We start from the raw sequence: 25,775 nt of genomic DNA on the forward strand, positions 1-25,775 counted from the left end.
AGATCCCATGTCTGGTGGCCTGGTATTGACGCGGACTTGGAGCTCTTCGTCCGAAGGTGCACCATTTGTGCCCAACTCTGCAATGTCCCCAGGGAGGCTCCACTGAGCCCCTGGCCCTGGCCTACCAAACCGTGGTCGCGGGTGCACGTAGACTATGCGGGCCCATTCATGGGCAAAATGTTCCTCGTAGTTGTAGATGCATTTTCAAAGTGGATCGAATGCACCATTTTAAACTTGAGCACAACCTCCACCATTGTGGAGAGCCTCGCAACCATGTTTGCAACGCACGGAATCCCTGACATATTGGTCAGTGACAATGGTCCATGCTCCACCGGCGCAGAATTCCAAGACTTTATAATTGACCACGGCATAAATCATGTCAAGGCGGCATCGTTCAAGACGGCCTCCAACGGCCAGGCGGAGAGAGCAGTGCAAATCATTAAACAAGGCATGCTTAAAATCCAAGGTCCCACGCTGCAAGGTTACCTGACGCGACTGCTGCTGGCATATAGATCTCGTCCGCACTCACTGACTGGGATCCTCCCCGCGTAACTGTTGATGAAAAGGACTTTAAAAACAAGGCTCTCAATAATCCTCCCAGACATGCACGAAATCGTTGAGGCAAAGCGCCGTAAGCTGCCTGAGTACCATGACAGAAATTCGAGGGGGAGATGGAATGAGATAGGGGACAAAGTGTTTGTACTAAACTATGGCAGGGGTCCCAAATGGCTTGCAGGGACAGTAACGGGCAAGGAAGGAAACAGGCTACTGGTAGTACAAATGGACAATGGCAAAACCTGCCGGAGGCATGTAGACCAAGTCAAAAGCAAATTTACCAACAACACTGCGGAACCAGAGGAAGACTACAATGTGGAACTCGCACCACACCTGGTGGACAGACAGAGGGAACAACCTGAGGAAAGGGCAATCCCAACAGACAGCCCAGGCGAGTCAACAACAATCACACCAATCGAAACAGACAGCCCAGGCGAGATACCAGCAACCACACCGAAAGAAAAACAGACACCAAGGCAAACAACTGAACCACAACTCAGACGCTCCATGTGAGAGCGTAGACCACCTGAGAGACTGAACCTATAAAGACAATAAGACCTTGGGGGAGGGTGATGTCATGTATCTTACATTATTATATATAACTGTATCCCAACATGCTATACATGACTGTAATAAGATATGACCTGTAACCACCAGCATACCTTACCACCAGGGGTGCACTTGCAAGAGACAGGTATATAAGGACAGATCTCAGGCAAGTGCAGCATTCCAGAGCGGTGAAATAAAGGTGCAGGTCCAGAGTGACCTTGACTTCACTACATGCCTCGTGTGAATCTGCATTGAGGGGACAGGACTTTACACAGGCAGCAATAGACTCTACGGTCGGCCCGCAACAGGGACAATGGAAAGAGGATCGGCAATTCACGCCATTGCGAGGAACAAAGCGTCTCGTGATGGGACCATTGACAACCACCATCAGAGTGCTTAAAAACAACCAAAGGGACAATCAGAGAGGAATGCCTGGTAACAGTCCTTTTGTTAACAACGATCTCAGGAGGTGCGGGGGTAGACACAATGCGAAAAGCTGCAGGTTCCAGCAATTTATCTGTAGGAATTGTAACGTCAGTGGACATTTGGCCGGAATGTGAAGAAAGGCTAATCTGCGAGTCAGAGGAACCAGACAAGGGGTCTGCAATGCAGGATGACACCTGGGGCAAAGCCATGGATGCTGAGGTTCAGCGGGTTCATGTGGCTGATGTCCACATCTCATACACCAAAACGCCACCCATGATGGTGAAAGTTTCATTGAATGGCATCCCGGCGGTGCACATGGAGCTGGACACAGGAGCCAGCCAGTCACTTATGAGCGCCCAACAATTTTAGAGACTATGGCAACACAGAGCGAGCAGGCCCAAACTGGAACGCATTGACACGCAGCTACGGACATAGACCAAAGAGATCATCCCAGTGCTAGGCAGTGCAAACTTGATGGTAACACATAATGGATCACAGAACCGGCTGCCACTCTGGATTGTCCCGGGAAATGGCCCCGCGCTTTTGGGGAGGAGCTGGCTAGCCGAGGTGTACTGGAAATGGGGGGATGTGCACGCCATTTCATCTGTGGAGCGAAGTTCATGCTCACAGGTCCTACAAAAATTCGGGTCACTGTTTCAGCCCGGTGTCGGAACTTTCAAGGGCACCAAAGTAGTGATACGCATCACCCCAGATGCCAGACCAGTGCACCACAAAGCCAGAGCGGTGCCGTATGTGATGCATGAGAAAATTGAAAGTGAATTGGACAGGTTGCTCAGAGAGGGCATAATTTCGCCCGTGGAATTCAGTGACTGGGCAAGCCTCATTGTTCCTGTCCTTAAAGCGGACGGCTCGGTCAGGATTTGTGGCGACTACAAGGCCACCATCAACTGAGTGTCACTGCAGGACCAATACCCGCTTCCGAGAGCGGAGGACCTTTTTGCCACGCTGGCAGGTGGCAAGCTGTTCACTAAGTTGGACCTCACTTCGGCCGACATGACTCAGGAACTGGCTGAAGAAGCCAAGCTTCTGACCACCATCACGACGCACAAGGGATTATTTATCTACAACAGGTGTCCGTTTGGCATTCGTTCGGCGGCCGCTATCTTTCAGAGGAACATGGAAAGCTTGCTCTATTCTATTCCTGGAACAATCGTATTCCATGACGACATCCTAATAACGGGTCGAGACACCGCGGAACACCTCCACAACCTGGAGGAGGTGCTACGCCGACTGGACCAGGTAGGCTTGCTGCTGAAAAAGGCCAAGTGTGTGTTTTTGGCCCCAGAGGTCGAGTTTTTGGGTAGGAGGGTTGCCGCAGATGGGATCCGGCCTATCGAATCCAAAACAGAGGCAATCTGTCGTGCGCCCAGGCCCAGCAACACATCGGAGTTGCGATCATTCCTGGGACTTCTGAACTATTTTGGGAACTTTCTGCCGAACTTAAGCACATTGTTGGAGCCGTTACACGTGCTCCTGCATAAAGGTTGTGAATGGTTTTGGGGGGACTGTCAAGAACGGGCTTTCAATAGGGCGAGGAACCTGCTTTGTTCTAACAAGCTGTTGACCTTGTACGACCCCTGTAAAAAAACTGGTTTTAACGTGTGATGCATTATCCTACGGGGTTGGGTGCATGTTGCAGCAGAGTAATGATGACGGCCGACTCCAACCGGTGGCTTATGCCTCCAGGTCGCTCTCCCAGGCAGAGCGTGGATATGGCATGGTCGAAAAGGAAGCACTCGTGGTGTTTACGGTGTGAAAAAGATGCACCAGTACCTTTTCGGTAGATGGTTTGAGTTAGAAACGGACCACAAGCCGTTAACATCCCTGTTGTCCGACAGCAAGGCTGTCAATGCCAATGCGTCAGCTCACATACAGCGATGGGCCCTCACGCTGGCTGCGTATAACTACACCATACGGCACCGGCCAGGCACCGAAAATTGCGCTAACGTGCTCAGCAGGCTCTCACTGGCCACCACGGAGGGGGCGTCAGAGCAAAGCGCTGAGATGGTCATGGCCGTTGAGGCTTTTGACACCGCAGGCTCCCCCATCACAGCCCGCCAGATCAAAATCTGGACCAACAGAGACCCCCTTCTGTCCATGATAAAGAAATGTGTCCTGACTGGGGATTGGGCGCCCGCACACGGGGCGTGCCCCGAGGAGGTCAAACCGTTTCACAGACGGATGGATGAGCTCTCCATCCAAGCCGACTGCCTGCTATGGGGCAGCTGGGTAGTCATGCCCCAGAAAGGAAGGGAAGTGTTCATCAGGGAACTCCACAGTGAGCACCCTGGCATCGTGTTAGTGAAGGCCGGGAATTGACTCAGACCATATCAGTACCAATGACAAAGGTAGAAAGAGGGATGAGAGGTATAGGTTGAAAGAGGGATGAGGTCCTGCAGGCAGATTTTAGGGAGCTAGGAGATCAAAATGCAGTACCTTAAAGGTAGTAATCTCTGGATTACTTCCGGTGTCACATGCTAGTGAGTACAGGATGAAGCAGCTGAATGCGTGGCTGGAGAGATGGTGCAGGAGGGAGGGCTTTAGATTCCTGAGGCATTGGAACCATTTCTGGGGGAAGTGGGACCTGTACAAGCCGGACGGGTTACACCTCAACAGGACCGGGACCAATATCCTCGTGGGGCGGGGGTTAAACTAGCTGGGCAGGGAGTTGGGAACCTGAGAGTAGATTCAGAAGGGAGAAGAAAAAAAGCTGGAAATGGAAAGCAGAAAATTAGAAACAAAGGCTGGAAAATAGCTAACAAGGGAGTTTGGCAATGCTAAATGGTATATACTTCAATGCAAGGAGCCTAGGGAATAAGACAGATGAGCTGAGAGCACAGATAGACACTTAAGAATATGATATAATCATAGAAATATACAACACGGAAGAGGGCATTTTGGCCCATCGTGTCTGTGCCGCCCAACAAGAGGCTATCCAGCCTAATCCCACTTTCCAGCTCTAGGTATTCGAACTATTACTGAGAGAAGGGCAGGTATAACAGCTCAACATTCCTGGTTTTCAGACGGGAAAGTGGGGGGCCCAATGCCCTGTTACAATGTAGGAAACAAACCGTGATAATGTATGCAGCAAACGAGCTCCGATTTCCAAACGTAAAAACAGTGCAGGTTGTCCCTTACAAACAACAACACGCAGAGGAGAGAGAATGGGTGAATTAATAACAGGTGGGAACCTGGACAGGTTGTCCCCTGTTGAGAGGCACTTGCCAGCCCTGCTTCACTGGCGCTGGAGCGGTCCACCGAGCGCTGGGTGGCGCTGTGTTGGGAGGAGGCGGGTCCGCCGAGCGCTGGGTGGCGCTGTGCTGGGAGGAGGCAGGTCCGAGGGTGGCGGTCCGCCGAGCACTGGGTGGCGCTGTGTTGGGAGGAGGCGGGTCCGCCGAGCGCTGGGTGGCGCTGTGCTGGGAGGAGGCAGGTCCGAGGGTGGCGGTCCGCCGAGCACTGGGTGGCGCTGTGTTGGGAGGAGTCGGTCCCGAGGGTGGCGGTCCGCCGAGTGCTGGGTGGCGCTGTGTTGGGAGGAGTCGGTCCCGAGGGTGGTGGTCCGCCGAGCGCTGGGTGACGCTGTGTTGGGAGGAGTCGGTCCCGAGGGTGGTGGTCCGCCGAGCGCTGGGTGACGCTGTGCTGGGAGGAGTCAGGTCCGCCGAGTGCTGGGTGGCGCTGTGCTGGGAGGAGTCAGGTCCGCCGAGCGCTGGGTGACGCTGTGCTGGGAGGAGTCAGGTCCGCCGAGCGCTGGGTGGCGCTGTGCTGGGAGGAGTCAGGTCCGCCGAGCGCTGGGTGGCGCTGTGCTGGGAGGAGGCGGGTCCGCCGAGCGCTGGGTGGCGCTGTGCTGGGAGGAGTCAGGTCCGCCGAGCGCTGGGTGACGCTGTGCTGGGAGGAGTCAGGTCCGCCGAGCGCTGGGTGGCGCTGTGCTGGGAGGAGTCAGGTCCGCCGAGCGCTGGGTGGCGCTGTGCTGGGAGGAGGCGGGTCCGCCGAGCGCTGGGTGGCGCTGTGCTGGGAGGAGGCGGGTCCGCCGAGCGCTGGCTGGCGCTGTGTTGGGAGGAGTCGGTCCCGAGGGTGGCGGTCCGCCGGGCTCTGGGTGGCGCTGTGCTGGGAGGAGGTGGGTCCGCCGGGCGCTGGGTGGCGCTGTGCTGGGAGGAGGCGGGTCCGCCAGGTGCTGGGTGGCGCTGTGTTGGGAGGAGGTGGGTCCGCCGAGCGCTGGGTGGCGCTGTGCTGGGAGGAGGCGGGTCCGCCGAGCGCTGGCTGGCGCTGTGCTGGGAGGAGGCGGGTCCGCCGAGCGCTGGGTGGCGCTGTGCTGGGAGGAGGCGGGTCCGCCAGGCGCTGGGTGGCGCTGTGTTGGGAGGAGTCGGTCCCGAGGGTGGCGGTCCGCCGAGCGCTGGGTGCCGCTGTGTTGGGAGGAGCCGGGTCCGGGGTTGAGCTGCTCGGGTTGCTGGGCGACGGGCTGCAATGGCCGGGCAATGGATGCTGCGAGCGATGAGGTGTGCCGGCTGGGTCTCTGCTCGGGTCCGGCGCAGCTTCGGCGCGGGCTTGCAGGCCGGCTCGCTCCTCGGCTCCACCGGCTGCGTGCTGGGCCTGCACTAGAACCGGCGGCGGGAGGGGGGTGTAGGGCGACCCGTGCAGCCCGAGGCGCTGCCAAACCCTGACCCTTAACCTCTAACCCTTAACCTTTACCTTTAGCCTCTAACCCTTAACCTTTACCCTTATCCTTTAACCTTTACCCTTAGCCTCTAACCCTTAACCTTTACCCTTAGCCTTTAACCTTTACCCTTAGCCTCTAACCCTTAACCTTTACCTTTAGTCTCTAACCCTTACCCTCTTAACCTTTACTCTTAGCCCCTTTACCCTTAGCCCCTTTACCCTTGGCCCTTAACATTTACCCTTAGCCCCTAACCCAACCCCTCGTCCTAACCTTAACCTCTAACAACAACCATTACCAGTGGGCATAGATTTAAAGTAATTGGGGGAGGTTTAGAGGGGATTTGAGGGGAAGTTTCTTCACGCAGAGGGTGGTGGAGGTCTGGAACTCACGTCCTGAAAGAGTGGTAGAGGCAGAAACCTTCACCACATTTATAAAGTACTTGGATGTGCACTTGAAGTGCCGTAACCTGCAGGGTTACAGACTTAGAGCTGGAAAGTGGGATTAGGCTTGATAGTCTCTTGTTGGCCGGCGCAAACACGATGGGCCGAAATGGCCTCCTTCTGTGCTGCAAATTTCTATGATTCTATGAACAACTTGCATTGATATAACATCTTCAAGTGGAATCTGGTTAAGCAATAGAAGGATTTGTTGATGGAGTTTAGATGAAGTAGGGGTAAGAGGAGACCGGCATAACCTGTTGGGCCGAAGGGCCTGTTTTTGTGCTGTAAGTACTTTGTTAAAAAAAAATACACCATCCAAAGGCGTTTTACTGCAGTATTTTCAAACAAAAATTCGACACGAGTCTCAGAGATATCTGGACAGGTGGTCAAAAGCTTGGTCAAAGAGATCGGTTTTCAGGAGCATCTGAAATGAGCAGAGAGAGGACAGAGTGGTTTAAGAACATAAGAATTAGAAGCAGGAGTAGGCCATTTGGCCCCTCGAGCCTGCTCCGTCATTCAATGAGATCATGGTTGTGACAGCTGTGGCTCCGTGGTTAGCATTCTTGCCTCTGAGTCAGAAGGTTGTGGGTTCAAGTCCCAGTCTTAGGGACTTGAGTACAAAAAAATCTAGACTGACACTATTTCGAAGAAAAGCAGGGGAGTTATCCCTGGTGTCCTGGCCAATATTTATCCCTCAATCAACATAACAAAAAGAATATCTGGTCATTATCACATTGCTGTTTGTGGGTGCATGCTTGTGTGCAAAATGGCTGCCGTGTTTCTTACATTACAATAATGAATATACTTCATTGGCTGTAAAGCTCTTTGAGATGTCCAGTGGTCGTGAAAGGCACTATATAAATCCAAGGCTTTCTTTTCTTTTTATGGCTGATCTTTTACCTCAACTCCACTTTCCGGCACCATAATCCCTTGATTTCCTTAATATCCAAAAAATCTATACTCCCTGAGCATCCACAGTTCTCTGGTAGGGTATTCCAAAGATTCACCACCCTCTGAGTGAAAAAAATTCTCCTTATCTCAGTCCTAAATGGCCGACCCCTTTCTGAGACTGTAACCCCTGATTCTAGACTCTCCAGCCAGAGGAAACCTCCTCCCTGCATCTAGCATGTCAAACCCTGTAAGAATTGTGTATGTTTCAATGAGATCACCTCTATTTCTTCTGAACTCTAGAGAATATAGGCCTAGTCTACTCAATCTCTCCTCAGAGGACAATCCGCCCCCCCATCCCAGGAATCAGTCTGGTGACCCTTCGTTGAACTCTGGCAAGGAGACCAAAACTTTACACAATACTCCAGGTGTGTTCTCACCAGGGCCCTATATAATTGCAGTAAGACATCTTTACATAAGAACATAAGAATTAGGAACAGGAGTAGGCCATCTAGCCCCTCAAGCCTGCTCCGCCATTCAACAAGATCATGGCTGATCGGGCTCGAGCCAGTGTAAGTGGACTCAGCTCCACTTACCCGCCCGCTCCCATAACCCTTAATTCCCTTATTAGTTAAAAATCTATCTATCTGTGACTTGAATACATTCAATGAGCTAGCCTCAACTGCTTCCTTGGGCAGAGAATTCCACAGATTCACAACCCTCTGGGAGAAGAAATTCCTTCTCAACTCGGTTTTAAATTGGCTCCCCCGTATTTTGAGGCTGTGCTCCCTAGTTCTAGTCTTCCCCGACCAGTGGAAACAACCTCTCTGCCTCTATCTTGTCTATCCCTTTCATTATTTTAAATGTTTCTATAAGATCACCTCTCATCCTTCTGAACTCCAACGAGTAAAGACCCAGTCTACTCAATCTATCATCATAAGGTAACCCCCTCATCTCCGGAATCAACCTAGTGAATCGTCTCTGTACCCCCTCCAAAGCCAGTATATCCTTCCTTAAGTAAGGCGACCAAAACTGCACGCAGTACTCCAGGTGCGGCCTCACCAATACCCTATACAGTTGTAGAAGGACCTCCCTGCTTTTGTATTCCATCCCTCTCGCAATGAAGGCCAACATTCCATTCGCCTTCCTGATTACCTGCTGCACCTGCAAACTAACTTTTTGGGATTCATGCACAAGGACCCCCAAGTCCCTCTGCACCTCAGCATGTTGTAATTTCTCCCCATTCAAATAGTATTCCCTTTTTTTGTTTTTTTTCCCAAGATGGATGACCTCACACTTTCCGACATTGTATTCCATCTGCCAAACCTTAGCCCATTCGCTTAACCTATCTAAATCTCTTTGCAACCTCTCTGTGTCCTCTACACAACCCACTTTCCCACTAATCTTTGTGTCATCTGCAAATTTTGTTACACTACACTCTGTCCCCTCTTCCAGGTCATCTATGTATATTGTAAACAGTTGTGGTCCCAGCACCGATCCCTGTGGCACACCACTAACCACCGATTTCCAACCCGAAAAGGACCCATTTATTCTGACTCTCTGCTTTCTGTTAGCCAGCCAATTCTCTAACCATGCTAATACATTTCCACTGACTCCGTATCTTCTGCAGTAACCTTTTGTGTGGCATCTTATCGAATGCCTTTTGAAAATCTCAATACACCACATCCATCGGTACACCTCTATCCACCATGCTCGTTATATCCTCAAAGAATTCCAGTAAATTAGTTAAACATGATTTTCCCTTCATGAATCCATGCTGCGTCTGCTTGATTGCACTATTCCTATCTAGATGTCCCGCTCTTTCTTCCTTAATGATAGTTTCAAGCATTTTCCCCCCTACAGATGTTAAACTAACCGGCCTATAGTTACCTGCCTTTTGTCTGCCCCCTTTTTTAAACAGAGGCGTTACATTAGCTGCTTTCCAATCCGCTGGTACCTCCCCAGAGTCCAGAGAATTTTGGTAGATTATAACGAATGCATCTGCTATAACTTCTACCAACTCTTTTAATACCCTGGGATGCATTTCATCAGGATGAGGGGACTTGTCTACTTTGAGTCCCATTAGCCTGTCCAGCACTACCCACCTAGTGATCGTGATTGTCTCCAGGTCCTCCCTTCCCACATTCCTGTGACCAGCAATTTCTGGCATGGTTTCTGTGTCTTCCCCTGTGAAGACCGAAGCAAAATAATTGTTTAAGGTCTCAGCCATTTCCACATTTCCCATTATTAAATCCCCCTTCTCATCTTCTAAGGGACCAACATTTACTTTAGTCACTCTTTTCCGTTTTATATATCTGTAAAAGCTTTTACTATCCTTTTTCTGTTTTGCTCAAGTTTACCTTCGTAATCTATCTTTCCTTTCTTTATTGCTTTCTTAGTCATTCTTTGCTGTCGTGTAAAATTTTCCCAATCTTCTATTTTCCCACTAACCTTGGCCACCTTATTCGCATTGGTTTTTAATTTGATACTCTTCTTAATTTCCCTGGTTATCCACGGCTGGTTATCCCTTCTCTTACCGCCCTTCTTTTTCACTGGAATATATTTTTGTTGAGCACTATGAAAGAGCTCCTTAAAAGTCCTCCACTGTTCCTCAATTGTGCCACCGTTTAGTCTGTGTTTCCAGTCTACTTTAGCCAACTCTTCCCTCATCCCACTGTAGTCTCCTTTGTTTAAGCATAGTATGCTCGTTTGAGACACTACTTCCTCACCCTCAATCTGTATTACAAATTCAACCATACTGTGATCACTCTTTTTAGGGAAGAAATTCCAGAGCTTGGAGCCTAGACAGCTGAAGGCACGGCCACCAATTAAAATCAGGGATGCTCAAGAGGCCAGAATTGGTGCAGCACAGAGATCTCGGAGGGTTGTAGGACTGGAGGAGATTATTTTCTAACACTGACGACTAACACTAAATTGCACAGTGCCAATAGTCATTGTGACGCAATGTCGGTTGACTGCATTGTCAATATGACTCCGTTAACACAATGGACCAGTAACCTGAACCATAGTATATGGGGACGTGTGTAAAGGCGGTTGGCTGAAACACTGGAACACCCCTGCAATAATTTAGCCCAGCCCCTATACCCTTAGCAGGAGGCCGTTCAGCACCTCGAGCCTATTCCATCATTCAATTAGATCATGGCCGATTTGTAGCTTAACTCCATTTTCCTATCTTTGCTCCCTATCCCTTGATGCCTTTCATAGAAACATAGACATTTACAGCGCAGATGGAGGCCATTTTGGCCCATCGTGTCTGCGCCGGCCGACAAAGAGCCGCATGGCCCTTGGTCAGCAGCCCTAAAGGTTACATACAAACCCATGAACAATAACGGAAAGGCAAAGAGCACCCAGCCCAACCAGTCCGCCCCGAACAAAAATCTTACCAATCTCAATCTTAGAAGCTCCAATTGTTCTCCACCATCCATAGCCTTTTGGGGGAGAGAGTTGTGGGGAGAGAGTTGAAGATTCCACTACCCTTTGTGTGAAGAAGTGCTTCCTGACATCACCCCTGAATGGCTGAGTTCTTTTAAGATTATGTTCCCTTGTTCTGGACCACCAGAGGAAATAGTTTGTTTCCATCTCCCTCATAATATCCTTTAATAGGATTTTTAATCCTTCAGTAGGGTGTCTGGGATAATCTAACCTCCCCTGCACCTCTGGGTCCCTGAGATCATTTACCCCTCACTCTCCTTACCCCGCACTCTTGGGTCCCTGAGATAATTCAATGCTTGAGCCTATTCAGATAATTGAACTTCTCCCATGTGCCCTTGAAATACTTTCACCCTCCACCATCCCCTTGGGGCCCCCAAGATAGTTTACCCGGCTTGTGCCCCTTGGACAGCTGAACCGCTGCCGTGACCCATGAGCACCCTCCTGGGCCTTGAAATAGCACATCACTCCCACTGTCTGACCACTGGGATATTTCAAACCCACCCCCACCGCCCCTAGATTTCTAAATAGCAACCATCTTGTTCCTGCCCTCAGATGCCTCACACCACCCACCTCGGCCCCCACCGACCACTGAGGTGGCACGATCACCCTCCACCCCATCCTGCTTTTCTGATTCTAAATACTGCATTTACTCAGCGAGTGACACGCAGTAAATTCTGGCAGTAGAAAATCACGGTACACCAGGGCCGTCATCCACTGTAAGGAGATATTTGAGTTCAGAATGAGTGTTGCAAACCTGTTTCTCTTCCCCCATCCCCCCAGTCATCAAGGTCCACGGCACGGCCCTGGACAACGTGGACCATTTCCCATACCTCGGGAGCCTCTTATCAACAAGAGCAGACATTGACGACGAGATTCCAGTGCGCCAGCGCAGCCTTCGGCCACCTGAGGAAAAGAGTATTTGAAGACCAGGCCGTCAAATCCACCATCAAGCTCATGGTCTGCAGGGCTGTAGTAATACCCGCCCTCCTGTATGGCTCAGAGACATGGACCATGTACAGTAGACACCTCATGTCGCTGGAGAAATACCACCAACGATGTCTCCACAAGATCCTGCAAATCCCCTGGACAGGCGCACCAACATTAGCATCCTCGCCCAGGCCAACATCCCCAACATTGAAGCACTGACCACACTTGATCAGCTCTGCTGGACAGGCCACATAGTTCGCATGCCAGACACGAGGCTCCTAAAGCAAGCGCTCTACTTGAACTCCTTCACGGCAAACGAGCCAAAGGTGGGCACAGGAAACGTTACAAAGCCTCCCTGATAAAGTGCAACATCCCCCCTGACACCTGGGAGTCCCTGGCCAAAGACCGCCCTAAGTGGAGGAAGTGCATCCGAGAGTGCGCTGAGCACCTCGAGTCTCATCGCCGAGAGCGTACAGAAATCAAGCGCAGGCAGTGGAAAGAATGTGCGGCAAACCAGTCTCACCCACCCCTTCCCTCAACGACTATCTGTCTCACCTGTGACAGGGACTGTGGTTCTCGTATTGGACTGTTCAGCCACCTAAAGAGTCATTTTTAGAGTGGAAGCAAGTGTTCCTCGATTCCGAGGGACTGCCTATGATGATCATCATCATTTATTTCCAAGAGTGCGGTAAGTAAAAACAGGTGATATTTTTGATCCAAATTGAGTGAGTCTCAATCTAAATGAGTGACAATTGATTGGTCTGCTGTAAGGTGTCAGCCGTGGCTCAGTGGGCAGCACTCTCGTCTGAGTCAGAAGGTTGTGGATTCAGGCCCCACTCCTGAGAATTGAGCACAAAATCCAGGCTGACGCTCCAGTTCAGAGCTGAGGGAGTGCTGCACTGTTGGAGGTGCCGTCTTTCAGATGAGATGTTAAACCGAGGCCACGTCTGCTCTCTCAGGTGAATGTAAAACATCCCATGACATTATTTCGAAGAAGAGCAAGGGAGTTCTCCTCGGTGTCCTGGCCAGTATTTATCCCTCAATCAATATCATTAAAACAGATTATCTGGTCGTCATCATGTTGCTGTTTGTGGGAGCTTGCTATGCGCAAATTGGCTGCTGCGTTTACCACATTACAACAGTGACTACACGTCAAAAGTACTTCATTGGCTGTGAAATGCTCTGGGACGTCTGGTGGTCATGAAAGGCGCTATATAAATGCAAGTCTCCATGGCTTCGCCCTTCCCTATCTCTCTAATCTCCTCCAGCCCTACGACCCCCCGTCGCAGCCCCCCCCCCCCCCCCAGCCAAGATTTCTGCGCTCCTCTGACTGGTCACTTGAGCACCACACTTTTCATCGCTCCCCCATTGGTGATCATGCCTTCAGCTGCCAAGGCCCTAAGCTCTGGAATTCCTTCCCTAAACCTCTCCTCTCTTCCTCTCTTTCCTCTTTTAAGGCGCTCCTTAAATCCTTCCTCTTAGACCAAGCATTTGGTCATCTGCTGTCATTTCTCCTTACAAAAGTAAAATACCGCGGATGCTGGAAATCTGAAATAGAAACAGAAAATGGCTTATCTGCGGAGTATTTCCAGCATTTTCTGTTTCCATTTTTAATTTCTCCTTATGTGGCTCGGTGTCAAATTTTGTTTGATATCGCTCCTGTGAAGCGCCTTGGGACGTTTTACTCTGTTAAAGGCACTATTTAAATACATGTTGTTACATAAGAACATAAGAAATAGGAACAGGAGTCAGCCATTTGGCTCCTCGAGCCTGCTCCGCCATTCAATAAGATCACTGCTGATCTGATCATGGACTCATCTCCACATCCCTACCTGCTCCCCATAACCCTTTACTCCTTTATCCCTCAAAAATCTGTCTATCTCCGCCTTAAATATATTCAATGACCCAGCCTCCACAGCTCTCTGGGGCAGAGAATTCCACAGATTGACAACCCTCTGAGAGAAGAAATTCCTACTCATCTCAGTTTTAAATGGGCGACCCCTTATTCTGAGACTATGTCCCCTAGTTTTAGTTTCCCCTGAGTGGAAATATCCCCTCTGCATCCACCTTGTCGAGTCCCCTCATTATCTTACATGTTTCGATAAGATCACCTCTTATTCAGCTCTTGTTTTTTTCCTTTAACTGTCCACAAATCCAATGAACAATGAATCCAGCTTCCGAATGAATGAGTGAATGTATGAATGGGAAGCAGAGTCAGGGGGCCTCTATGACGACAGATACCAGATTGAGACCTGAATCCATTGATGGTGATGTGGGATTGATGGACCTGATTTCCGCAGCCTGTCTCCTTTCCATTGGCTGGCCTGGGAGAGCTCAGCACCCTGCTCGGTTCAGCAACTGGCTGAAGTTTAACTGGCGGGAAGAATAGGGAGGTCACTTATTACTTGGAGGGTGCGAGTCTAGGTGGGGTAGAGGAACAAAGGGACCTCGGAGTATAAATACACAAATCACTAAAAGTTGCGACATGGGTTAGCAAGGCCACAAAAAAGCAAACCAAGCACTAGGGTTTATTTCTAGAGATGTAGAATTGAAAAGTAGGGAAGTTATGCTAAACCTGTATCGAACCATGATTAGACCACACTTACAGTCCTGAGTACAGTTCTGGTCACCACATTATAAAAAGGATATAGAGGCACTTCTGAACGTGCAGAGAAGATTTACAAGGATGATACCAGAACTGCGAGGGTATACATATTAGGAAAGGATGAACAGGCTGGGTTTCTTTTCTCTTGAAAAAAGAAGGTTGACGGGTGACCTAATAGAGGTCTTTAAAATGATGAAAGGTTTTGATAGAGTGGATACAGAGAGAATGTTTCCACTTGTGGGGAAGAGCATAACTAGAGGTCATCAATATAAGATAGTCACCAAGAAATCCAATAGGGAATTCAGAAGAAGCTTCTTTACTGAAAGAGTGGTGAGAATGTGGAACTTGTTACCACAGGGAGTGGTTGAAGTGAATAGTGTGGATGCATTTAAGGGGAGTCTAGACAAACACATGAGGGAGAAGGGAATAGAGGGTTATGTAGATAGATTTAGATGAGGTAAGATGGGAGGAGGCTCGAGTGGAGCATAAACGCCGGCATGGACTGTTTGGGCCGAAGGGCCTGTTTATATGCCGTATATCCTATGTAATTTGGGACAACTTCCTAGAGGTAGTCTCATACCACTTGACAACTTTGCACTCCAATCACACTGCACTGTGTGTGTTGACACATAATTAAAAATGCTGCATTATCAGCGCAAGCTGTTTGGTATCCTTACTCTATTTTGAAGTCCACGACCTTGTTTATATTCACTGATGTCTGAGCAATGCTGAAGCTGCTCTAGTTTTCGAACGCTCATTGACAGCCGACCTGTTGTGTTAAAAAAAAAACATTTTTTTTGCCTGCCTTGTTTCTTCAACCACTGCTCACGGCTGATTATTTTCTTCTCTCTGCAGAACCTGTAAAGGACAGCCAGCTGGAAAAGTACGGCTTGCCTGTGATTGGCACAAGGGTTCGCTATTGCACCAATCATGTCTCATCCTATGATCAGACTAAGAGGACTCCCAGATGGGTTCTTGAGCATCTTACAAAGGAAAAAGTGCGAGGTGCATCCTGTAAAACCAGACCTCTTGACCAGCTTTGCCTTGTGTTTGTAGCTTTGTAAACCAGGAGTGATTGGTTCCCCTCCTCCTGTACTGTCAGTGCCTGTCAAAGACTCTGTTCCAAACACCATTTGACAAAGTGGGCAAATTGAAAGATGGGACAGCAGCCCTTTGCTCCTGCCAGTTTTAAAACTTACAATATAAGAGAGTTACTAAGAAATCCAATAGGGAGTTCAGGAGAAACTTTTTTACCCAGGGAGTGGTTGAAAAGAAAGACTTGTATTTGTACAGCGACTTTCACAACCTCATAAGAACATAAGAAATAGGAGCAGGAGTGGGCCATATGGCCCCTCGAGCCTGCTCCGCCACTTAATACGATCAGACTGATCTGATCATGAACTCAGGTCCACTTCCCTGTCTACTCCCCAAAACCCCTTATTCCCTTATAGGTTAAGAAACTGTCTATCTCTGTCTTAAATTTATACAATGTCCCAGCTTCCACAGCTCTCTGAGGCAGGAATTCCACAGATTCACAACCTTCTGAGAGAAGAAATTTCTCCTCACCTTAGTTTTAAATGGGTGGCCCCTTATTCTAAGATCATGCCCTCTAGTTCTAGTCTCCCCTATCAGTGGAAACATCCTCTCTGCATCCACCTTGTCAAGCCCCCTCATAACCTTATACGTTTCGATAAGATCACCTCTCATTCTTCTGAATTCCAATGAGTAAAGGTCCAAACTGCTCAACCTTTCTCATAAATCAACCCCCTCATCTCCGGAATTAAACTAGTGAACCTTCTCTGAACTGCCTCCAAAGCAAGTATATTCTTTCGTAAAAATGGAGACCAAAACTGCACGCAGTATTCCAGGTGTGGCCTCACCAATACCCTGTATAACTATAACAAGACTTTCCTGCTTTTATACTCCATCCACTTTGCACTAAAGACCAAGATTCCATTGGCCTTCCTAATCATTTGCTGTACCTGCATACTATCCTTTTGTGTTTCATGTACAAGTACCCCCAGGTCCCGCTGTACTGCAGCATTTTGCAATCTTTCTCCATTTAAATAATAACTTGCTCTTTGATTTTTTTCTGCCAAAGTGCATAACCTCACACTTTCCAACATTATACTCCATCTGCCAAATTTTTGCCACTCACTTAGCCTATGGCCTTTTGCAGATTTTTTGTGTCCTCCTCACACATTGCTTTTCCTCCCATCTTTGTATCGTCAGCAAACTTAGCTATGTTACACTCGGTCCCTTCTTCCAAGTCATTAATATAGATTGTAAATAGTTGGGGTCCCAGCACTGATCCCTGTGGCACCCCACTAGTTACTGATTGCCAACCGGAGAATGAACCATTTATCCCGACTCTCTGTTTTCTGTTAGTTAGTCAATCCTCTATCTAATATATTACCCCCAACCCCGTGAACTTTTATCTTGTTCATTAACCTTTTATGCAGCACCTTTTCAAATGCCTTCTGGAAGTCCAAATATACCACATCCACGGGTTCCCCTTTATCCACCCTGTTCATTACATCCTCAAAGAATTCCAGCAAATTTGTCAAACATGACTTCCCCTTCATAAATCCATGCTGACTCTGCCTGACCAAATGTTGCTTTTCCAGATGTCCCGCTACTGCTTCTTTAATAATGGAATCCAACATTTTCCCAACCACAGATGTTAGGGTAACTTGTCTATAGTTTCCTGCTTTTTGTCTGCCTCCTTTTTTAAATAGCGGCGTTACATTTGCAGTTTTCTAATCTGCTGCGACCTCCCCAGAATCCAGGGAATTTTGGTAAATTACAACCAATGCATCCATCTCAAGACCGCAGGACGTCCCAAAGTGCTTTACAGCCAATGAAGTACTTTTTGAATAGTAGTCACTGCTGTAATGTAGACACTTACTTTCCAAGGAGTATGTGGCCTCCTTCATCTTTCTACCAAAATGTGCTACCTCACATTTATCAATATTAAAGTTGATTAGCCTATTCTACAAGTTTATTTATGTCTTCCTGTATCTTGTCACGGTCCTCCTCTGTATCAACCACACTCCCAATTTGGTGTTGTCCTCAAAATTTGAAATTGTAATTCCTTTCAGGAGAGATGGGAGGTGGCGTGGGGCAAAATTGATTTGGGGTTTTATTTCACTGCATTCTATCAGAAAATAGCCCTCCGTGTGTGTGCCTGCGTGTATATAGTTGGTAGCACCCTCGCCTCTGGGTCAAAAGTTTGTGGGCTGACACTCCAGTGCAGTATCGATGGAGCACTGCACTTTCGTACTGTCTTGGTTAAGATATTCAGTGCTTACTACTTTAAAATGGAATTATCCTTCCTTAATTAACAAACAAAAACTAACATTTCTACAACTAAAGTGTCAGCCGTGGCTCAATGGGTAGCACTCTCGCCTCTGGGTCAGAATGTCGTGGGTTCAGGTCCCACTCGAGAGACTTGATTCCATAATCCAGGCTGACAGTCCAGTGCAGTGCTGAGGGAGCGCTGCTCTATCGGAGGTGCCGTCTTTCGGATGAGATATAGGGGCTAAAATTCCAGCCTCGCTGGGTCCGTACGAAGTGCGCACAGACCCGGCGAGGCCTCGCAAAAGCTGGTTTTCGGGCCGCAATGAACATGCGCCGAAAACAGGCTTTTCTAATTGATCAAGCTTTCTCTTGACAGATCCTCTGCATCCCTGGGAGAAGTAGATCCGCGTGGGAGAGATTGGGTATTTGCCCATCTCGAGCCCAGCGAATATCCTTCAAACTTTTATGCCTGGTAAAAGTAGGCTATGCGTAAGCGTTTTAAAACTTATAAAAATTACATTTAAATACACATTTTTATAGTAAAAACCCTGTCCATTAAGGTAAGTTTATTTTTAACACTATTAAAACACATTAAAAAAAATCCCCCCCCCCCCAATTTTTTTTTCTATAAACATTTAATTGTTGTGTATAGAAGAACTCCATGAGGCTCAGTATTGTGAGCTAAACTTAGTGTGACCTTAGCCTTCTTTATTACAACTCCAGAGTGCCTAAACAACATGGCAGTCAATCTTTTATACTGGCCCAGCACATGTGTGCAGGTGACCATTAGGACTCCAACAGTCGCACCCTCTGGTGGCAAGTATTACATAGTTACATACATAACATCACCAACCCCTCCCCAAAAGTCTTCAGTACAAGTTATTCCTTCACTCCCTGGTTGATCGTCTAAGTTCAAACCCTGGTGTGTGAGAGTTGGTTGGACCATTGCTGCACTGCACCGCGGCTGGTCTGACCGGACTGTCAGGGATGGTGGGTTCATCCTCGTGATTGACAGCGAGGTTGATTGCCGGTTGGGCGTGTGTTGGTGGATCGTCTATGGTGATGTCCTTTTCAAGTCGTTCCTGGTTGTCAGTAAATCGCAATTTGGTCTGATCTAAATGATTTTTGCATGTTTAGAAACATAGAAAATAGGTGCAGGAGTAGGCCATTTGGCTATTCGAGCCTGCACCACCATTCAATAAGATCATGGCTGATCATTCCCTCAGTACCCCTTTCCTGCTTTCTCTCCATATCCCTTGATCCCCTTAGCCGCAAGGGCCATATCTAACTCCCTCTTGAATATATCCAATGAACTGGCATCAACAACTCTCTGTGGCAGGGAATTCCACAAGTTAACAACTCTCTGAGTGAAGAAGTTTCTCCTCATCTCAGTCCTAAATGGCTTACCTCTTATCCTAAAACTGTGTCCCCTGTTCTGGACTTCCCCAACATCGGGAACATTCTTCCTGCATCTAACCTGTCCAGTCACGTCAGAATCTTATACGTTTCTATGAGATCCCCTCTCATCCTTCTAAACTCCAGTTGATCCAGTCTCCTCAAATGACAGTCCAGCCATCCCTGGAATCAGTCTGGTGAACCTTTGCTGCACTCCCTCAATAGCAAGAATGTCCTTCCTCAGACTAAGAGACCAAAACTGAACACAATATTCCAGGTGAGGCCTCACTAAGGCCCTGTACAACTGCAGTAAGACCTCCCTGCTCCTATACTCAAATCCCCTAGCTGTGAAGGCCAACATACCATTTGCCTTCTTCACCACCTGCTGTACCTGCATGCCAACTTTCAATGACTGATGAACCATGACACCCAGGTCTCATTGCACCTCCCCTTTTCCTAATCTGCCGCCATTCAGATAATATACTGCCTTCGTGTTTTTGCCCCCAAAATGGATAACCTCACATTTATCCACATAATACTGCATCTGCCATGCATTTGCCCACTCAACTAACCTGTCCAAGTCACCCTGCAGCCTCCTAGCATCCTCCTCACAGCTCACACCGCCACCTAGTTTAGTGTCATCTGCAAATATGGAGATATTACACTCAATTCCTTCATCTAAATCGTTAATGTATATTGTAAAGAGCTGGGGTCCCAGCACTGAGCCTTGCGGCACTCCACTGGTCACTGCCTGCCATTCTAAAAAGGACCCGTTTATCCCGACTCTCTGCTTCCTGTCTGCCAACCAGTTCTCTATCCACGTCAGTATATTACCCCCAATACCATGCGCTTTGATTTTGCACACCAATCTCTTGTGTGGGACCTAGTCAAAAGCCTTTTGAAAGTCCAAATACACCACATCCACTGGTTCTCCCTTGTCCACTCTGCTAGTTACATCCTCAAAAAATTCCAGAAGATTGGTCAAGCATGATTTCCCTTTCATAAATCCATGCTGACTTGGACCAATCCTATCACTGCTTTCTAAATGCGCTGCTATTTCATCCTTAATGATTGATTCCAACATTTTCCCCACTACTGATGTCAGGCTAACTGGTCTATAATTACCCGTTTTCTCTCTCCCTCCTTTTTTAAAAAGTGGTGTTACATTAGCCACCCTCCAGTCCATCGGAACTGATCCAGAGTCGATAGACTGTTGGGAAATGATCACCAATGCACCCACTATTTCTAGGGCCACTTTCTTAAGTACTCTGGGATGCAGACAATCAGGCCCCGGGGATTTATCGGCCTTCAATCCCATCAATTTCGTTAACACGATTTCCCGCCTAATAAGGATATCCTTCAGTTCCTCCTTCTCACTAGACCCACTCTCCCCTAGTACATTCGGAAGGTTATTTGTGTCTTCCTTCGTGAAGACAGAACCGAAGTATTTGTTCAATTGGTCTGCCATTTCTTTGTTCCCCATTATAAATTCACCTGAATCCGACTGCAAGGGACCTACGTTTGTCTTCACTAATCTTTTTCTCTTCACATATTTATAGAAGCTTTTGCAGTCAGTTTTTATGTTCCCTGCAAGCTTCCTCTTGTACTCTATTTTCCTCCTCTTAATTAAGCCCTTAGTCCTCCTCTGTTGAATTCTAAATTTCTCCCAGTCCTCAGGTTTGTTGCTTTTTCCAGCCAATTTATATGCCCCTTCCTTGGTTTTAACACTATCTTTAATTTCCCTTGTTAGCCACAATTGAGCCACCTTCCCTGTTTTATTTTTACCCTAGATAGGGATGTACAATTGCTGCAGTTCATCCATGTGATCTTTAAATGTTTGCCATTGTCTATCCACCGTCAACCCTTTAAGCATCCTTTGCTCGTCTATTCTAGCCAATTCACGCCTCATACCGTCGAAGTTATCTTTCCTTAAGTTCAGGACCCTAGTTTCCGAATTAGCTGTGTCTTAATAAAGAATTCTACCATATTATGGTCACTCTTCCCCAAGGGGCCTCGCACAACAAGATTGCTAATTAGTCCCTTCTCATTACACATCACCCAGTCTAGGATGGCCAGCTTTCTAGTTGGTTCCTCGACATATTGGTCTAGAAAACCATCCCTAATACACTCCAGGAAATCCTCCTCACCGCATTGCTACCAGTTTGGTTAGCCCAATCAATATGTAGATTAAAGTCACTCATGATAACTGCTGTACCTTTATTGCACACATCCCTTATTTCTTGTTTGATGCTGTCCCCAACCTCACTACTACTGTTTGGTGGTCTGTACACAACTCCCACAAGCATTTTCTGCTCTTTGGTATTCCACAGCTCCACCCATACCGATGCTACATTGTCCAGGCTAATGTCCCTCCTTACTATTGCATTACTTTCCTCTTTAACCAGCAACGCCACCCCACCTCCTTTTCCTCTCTGCCTATCCTTCCTAAATGTTGAATACCCCTGGATGTTGAGTTCCCAGCCTTGGTCACCCTGGAGCCATGTCTCTGTGATGCCAATTACATCATACCCGTTAACTGCTGTCTGCGCAGTTAATTCGTCCACCTTATTCCGAATACTCCTCACATTGAGGCACAGAGCCTTCAGGTTTGTCTCTTTAGAATTTTGCTGTAATGTGGCCCTTTTTGTTTTTTTGTCTTGGGTTTCTCTGCCATCCATTTTTACTATTCTCCTTTCTATCTTTTGCTTCTGCCTCCATTTTATTTCCCTCTGTCTCCCTGCATAGGTTCCCATCCCCCTGCCATGTTAGTTTAACCCCTCCCCAACAGCACTAGCAAACACTCCCCCTAGGACATTGGTTCCGATCCTGCCCAGGTGCAGACCGACCGGTTTTTACTGGTCCCACCTCCCCCAGAACCGGTTCCAATGTCCCAGGAATTTGAAACCCTCCCTTTTGCACCACTCCTCAAGGCACGTATTCATCTGAGCTGTCCTGCGATTCCTACTCTGACTAGCACGTGGCACTGGTAGCAATCCTGAGATTACTACTTTTGAGGTCCTACTTTTTAATTTAGCTCCTAGCTCCCTAAATTCATCTCATAGCACATCATCCCGTTTTTTTTACCTATATCGTTGGTACCAATGTGCACCACGACAACTGGCTGTTCACCCTCCCTTTTCAGAATGACCTGCACCCGCTCTGAGACATCCTTGACCCTTGCACCAGGGAGGCAACATACCATCCTGGAGTCTCGGTTGCGGCCGCAGAAATGCCTATCAATTCCCCTTACAATTGAATCCCCTATCACCATAGCTCTCCCACTCTTTTTCCTGCCGTCCTGTGCAGCAGAGCCACCCACGGTGCCATGAACTTGGCTGCTGCTGCCCTCTCCTGATGAGTCATCCCCCTCAACAGCACTCAAAGCGGTGTATCTGATTTGCAGGGGGATGACCGCAGGCGACCCCTGCACTACCTTCCTTGCACTGCTCTTCCTGTTGGTCACCCATTTACTATCTGGCTGTGTACCCTTTACCTGCGGTAAGACCAACTCACTAAACATGCTATTCACATCATTCTCAGCATCGTGGATGCTCCAGAGTTCATCCACCCGCAGCTCCAGTGCTGCAATGCGGTCCGTCAGGAGCTGCAGGCGGATACACTTCCCGCACACGTAGTCGTCAGGGACACCGGAAGCGTGATGAATCTGTGGAATTCTCTGCCCAAGGAAGCCGTTGAGGCAAGCTCATTGAATGTATTCAAATCACAGATAGATAGATTTTTAACCAATAAGGGAATTAAGGGTTACGGGGAGCGGGCGGGTAAGTGGAGCTGAGTCCATGGCCAGATCAGCCATGATCTTGTTGAATGGCGGAGCAGGCTCGAGGGGCTAGATGGCCTACTCCTGTTCCTAATTCTTATCTTCTTATGTACATCTGGTAATTGAGCAGAATGCGAGACCAGCGGGTCTGCAGGGTGCCGTCCGTCACGTGTTTCATGCTCTGCTTGATTGTTTGGACTGCCCGCTCCGCTTGACCGTTAGATGCGGGCTTAAATGGAGCAGACCTGACATGCTTGTTGCCATTGCGGGTCATAAACTCGTTGAATTCCGAGCTGGTGAAACACGGTCCATTGTCACTGACAAGGACGTCGGGCAAGCCATGGGTGGCGAACATGGCCCGGAGGCTTTCAATGGTGGCTGTGGAGGTGCTGGATGACATGATTACGCATTCAATCCATTTGGAGTAAGCGTCCACAACGACTAAAAACATCGTTCCTAGAAAGGGGCTGACAAAATCTACTTGGATCCTGGACCACGGTTTGGACAGCCATGACCACAGACTCAGTGGAGCCTCCCTTGGTGCATTGCTCAGTTGCGAGCAAGTGTTGCACTGATGCACGCATGACTCCAAGTCCGAGTCAATGCCGGACTACCAAACATGGTGCAAGGATCAAGGATGTCTCGGAGCGGGTGCAGGGCATTCTGAAAAGGGAGGGTGAACAGCCAGTTGTCGTGGTGCATATAGGTACCAACGATATAGGAAAAAAACGGGATGAGGTGCTATGAGATGAATTTAAGGAGCTAGGAGCTAAATTAAAAAGTAAGACCTCAAAAGTAGTAATCTCAGGATTGCTACCAGTGCCACGTGCGAGTCAGAGCAGGAATCGCAGGATAGCTCAGATGAATACGTGGCTTGAGGAGTGGTGCACAAGGGAGGGATTCAAATTCCTGGGACATTGGAACCGGTTCTGGCGGAGGTGGGACCAGTACAAACCGGACGGTCTGCACCTGGGGAGGACCGGAACTAATGTCCGAGGGGGAGTGTTTGCTCGTGCTGTTGGGGAGGTGTTAAACTAATATGGCAGGGGGATGGGAACCTATGCAGGGAGACAGAGGGAAGTAGAATGGGGGCAGAAGCAAAAGAAGAAAAGTAAAAGTGGAGGGCAGAGAAATCTAAGGCAAAAAGCAGAAAGGGCCACATTACACCAAAATTCTAAAGGGGCAAAGTGTGTTAGAAAGACAAGCCTGAAGGCTCTGTGCCTCAATGCGAGGAATATTCGGAATAAGGTGGACGAATTAACTGCGCAGATAGCAGTTAATGGGTATGATGTAATTGGCATCACGGAGACATGGCTCCAGGGTGACCAAGGCTGGGAACTCAACATCCAAGGGTATTCAACATTTAGGAAGGATAGACAGAAAGGAAAAGAAGGCGGGGTGGCATTGCTGGTTAAAGCGGAAATTAATGCAATAGTAAGAAAGGACATTAGCTTGGATGATGTGGAATCGGTATGGGTGGAGCTACGGAATAGCAAGGGGCAGAAAATGCTAGTGGGAGTTGTGTACAGACCAAACAGTAGTAGTGAGGTTGGGGACAGCATCAAACAAGAAATTAGGGATGCATGCAATAAAGGTACAGCAGTTATCATGGGTGACTTTAATCCACATATAGACTGGGCTAACCAAACTGGTAGCAATGCGGTGGAGGAGGATTTCCTGGAGTGTATTAGGGATGGTTTTCTAGACCAATATGTCGAGGAACCAACTAGAGAGCTGGCCATCCTAGACTGGGTGATATGTAATGAGAAAGAACTAATTAGCAATCTTGTTGTGCGAGGCCCCTTGGGGAAGAGTGACCATAACATGGTAGTATTCTTTATAAAGATGGAGAGTTCATTCAGAAACTAGGGTCCTGAGCTTAAGGAAAGGTAACTTCGATGGTTTGAGGCATGAATTGGCTAGCAGAGACTGGCAAAGAATACTTAAAGGGTTGATGGTGGATAGGCAATGGCAAACATTTAAAGATCACATGGATGAACTTCAGCAATTGTACATCCCTGTCTGGAGTAAAAATAAAACGGGGAAGGTGGCTTAACCGTGGCTAACAAGGGAAATTAAGGATAGTGTTAAATACAAGGAAAAGGCATATAAATTGGCCAGAAAAAGAAAGAAACCTGAGGACTGAAAAATTTAGAATTCAGCAGAGGAGGACAAAGGGTTTAATTAAGAGGGGGAAAATAGAGTACAAGAAGAAGCTTGCTGGGAACATAAAAACTGACTTCAAAAGCTTCTATCGATATGTGAAGAGAAAAAGATTAATGAAGACAAATGTAGGTCCCTTGCAGTTGGATTCAGGTGAAGTTATAATGGGGAACAAAGAAATGGCAGACCAATTGAACAAATATTTCGGTTCTGTCTTCACAAAGGAAGACACAATTAGCCTTCCGGAAGTACTTGGGGACAGTGGGTCTAGTGAGAAGGAGAAACTGAAGGATATCCTTATTAGGCGGGAAATTGTGTTAGGGAAATTGATGGGATTGAAGGCCGATAAATGCCCGGGGCCTGATAGTCTGCATCCCAGAGTACTTAAGAAAGTGGCTCTAGAAATAGTGGATGCATTAGTGATCATTTTCCAACAGTCTATCGACTTTGGATCAGTTCCTGTGGACTGGAGGGTAGCTAATGTAACACCACTTTTTAAAAAGGGAGGGAGAGAGAAAGCGGGTAACTTTAGACCGGTTAGCCTGACATCAGTAGTGGGGAAAATGTTGGAATCAATTATTAAGGATGAAATAGAAGCGCTTTTGGAAAGCAGTGACAGGATCG

General features: G+C 48.1%; 1 protein-coding gene across 1 annotated transcript in view; it reads left to right on the top strand.

The window, feature by feature from the left end:
• Positions 1-6,036: 6,036 nt before the first annotated feature.
• LOC139264166 (nuclease EXOG, mitochondrial-like) overlaps positions 6,037-25,775 on the top strand; it is a 69,578-nt gene continuing 49,839 nt past the window's right edge. The window contains 2 exon segments of the mRNA XM_070880252.1: positions 6,037-6,133; positions 15,371-15,520. Of these exon segments, the coding sequence (XP_070736353.1) occupies positions 6,037-6,133; positions 15,371-15,520 (247 nt within the window).

The sequence above is a fragment of the Pristiophorus japonicus genome, chromosome 5, assembly GCF_044704955.1.
Source record: "Pristiophorus japonicus isolate sPriJap1 chromosome 5, sPriJap1.hap1, whole genome shotgun sequence".
Taxonomy (NCBI): domain Eukaryota; kingdom Metazoa; phylum Chordata; class Chondrichthyes; family Pristiophoridae; genus Pristiophorus; species Pristiophorus japonicus.